The sequence below is a fragment of the Fragaria vesca genome, unplaced genomic scaffold (assembly GCF_000184155.1).
Source record: "Fragaria vesca subsp. vesca unplaced genomic scaffold, FraVesHawaii_1.0 scf0512992, whole genome shotgun sequence".
Lineage (NCBI taxonomy): Eukaryota > Viridiplantae > Streptophyta > Magnoliopsida > Rosales > Rosaceae > Fragaria > Fragaria vesca.
Window position 1 is genome coordinate 64,458 of NW_004443406.1, and position 1,504 is coordinate 65,961.

The 1,504-nt window shown below is 37.0% G+C and overlaps 1 protein-coding gene across 1 annotated transcript in view; it reads right to left on the bottom strand.

Annotated features, from left to right (window-relative positions):
- Nucleotides 1–836: 836 nt before the first annotated feature.
- The window catches only part of LOC101309695 (probable LRR receptor-like serine/threonine-protein kinase At1g07650-like), a 13,060-nt gene continuing 12,392 nt past the window's right edge, over nucleotides 837–1,504 (bottom strand). The window contains exons 18-19 of the mRNA XM_004309581.1: nucleotides 1,311–1,461; nucleotides 837–1,217 (exon numbers count right to left, since the gene is read on the bottom strand). Of these exons, the coding sequence (XP_004309629.1) occupies nucleotides 837–1,217; nucleotides 1,311–1,461 (532 nt within the window). The remainder of the gene's footprint in view (nucleotides 1,218–1,310; nucleotides 1,462–1,504) is intronic.

Genomic DNA, 1,504 nt, shown 5'->3' on the forward strand with positions numbered 1-1,504 from the left:
CCAATAAGACACATTTCACACACCTTATATTGAAGTGGGCATATTTCTTTTAAAAACATTTAAATGGGCAAAAAGAAGCTTAAATTAGTACTAAAGTGTCATTTACTCTTGAATTAATCATCGAAAATTAAAGTTGGCTGTATGATATTAACAATGTGGCGCGCCATCCCGATGGGTCACTTTCTACTAGAAAAATAGTTGTGTTCATCATGTGTTGGTACACATCCTATTTTAATCAAATAAAACGTACGATCAAAGTAAATAAATTGCAAGTGATAATTTCTTATTTAGTTGGAGACCACGAAGTCAAAAACGGCTTCTTTTATCTATGTGTAGGCTTTTTAATTGATGAGAAGCTTGATGTGTCTAGGCTTTTTTTTTGTTTTATCAAAAATATCTGGATCATTATTCTATTGGGAAAAGAAATTAGGCTTTCACGATTTGCTGTAGGAGTATAAAGGGAAGCAAAATCTGCAACTCGATCCTATTAGCACAAATTTGAACTTTAGAACATAACCTCTTGGACTACTTTAAATATCTAAGTAATCTATAAAAATTCTTTTATGCAACACATGTAAATATATAAACTATACGATCTTAATCATTCATAAAGTTGGTATTTTTCGAAAGAAACAAAAGTTGACTGTTTACAGGAACGGAGGCATGGTCGGCCTTGGATCCCTCTGTAAAAGGTCCAATATTCTGGTCAACTATGGAGACATACAACTTTGTCCGCGGAAACAACACGGAGTCCTACACGATGTGCTACGTTGGAGAAGAAATGTTCTAATACGAAAACACGATAGTGTGACATGGTGGTTTGTTAATCTTCAATTTTAACTTGAATAAACTTTATAGAGATCTGAAGACGTAGTATCAGAAGAAGCAGTCCATGGTGCATCTGATGAAAGCACGAGGCTGTGACTTTCACTTGTTGAGCTAATCCCTTGTGCATTCTGCTCAGACAGGTTTTCGAAGGCTCTTAACCTCGTCATTTCATCACCATGGATACTTGGATCCAAAGCCACTTCATCCACTGGGGTTCGCCCTTCAAGCATACTCACTACTGCAGACATGATAGGCCTGAGTGCAGCTGTTGGATTGGCGCACAGCAGAGCTACTTTGATAGTTCTAAGCGCCTCTTTCTTTTTGAAATCGGATCCCAACCTCTGATCCACCAACTCCAGTAAGTTCCCTTTTTTATGCAAAACATGGGCCTAAAGATAAGCAGAGAAAATGAGTGGATGATCACAAACTAGTTACATATATATGTAGTGACAGAATTTTTGAATGAAGATTATTTATCTTACCCAATCCATAAGACATTGAATGTTCTCATGCGGTCGATATTTCATGTTGTTCTTTCCTGAAACAATTTCTAATGCAACAACTCCAAAACTGTAGACATCTGCCTTGTAGGTCAAGCAACCCCATAGTGCATATTCCGGTGCCATGTATCCTCTGCACAACAATTAAATGTTGTTTTCACGGACTGATTAGTCAC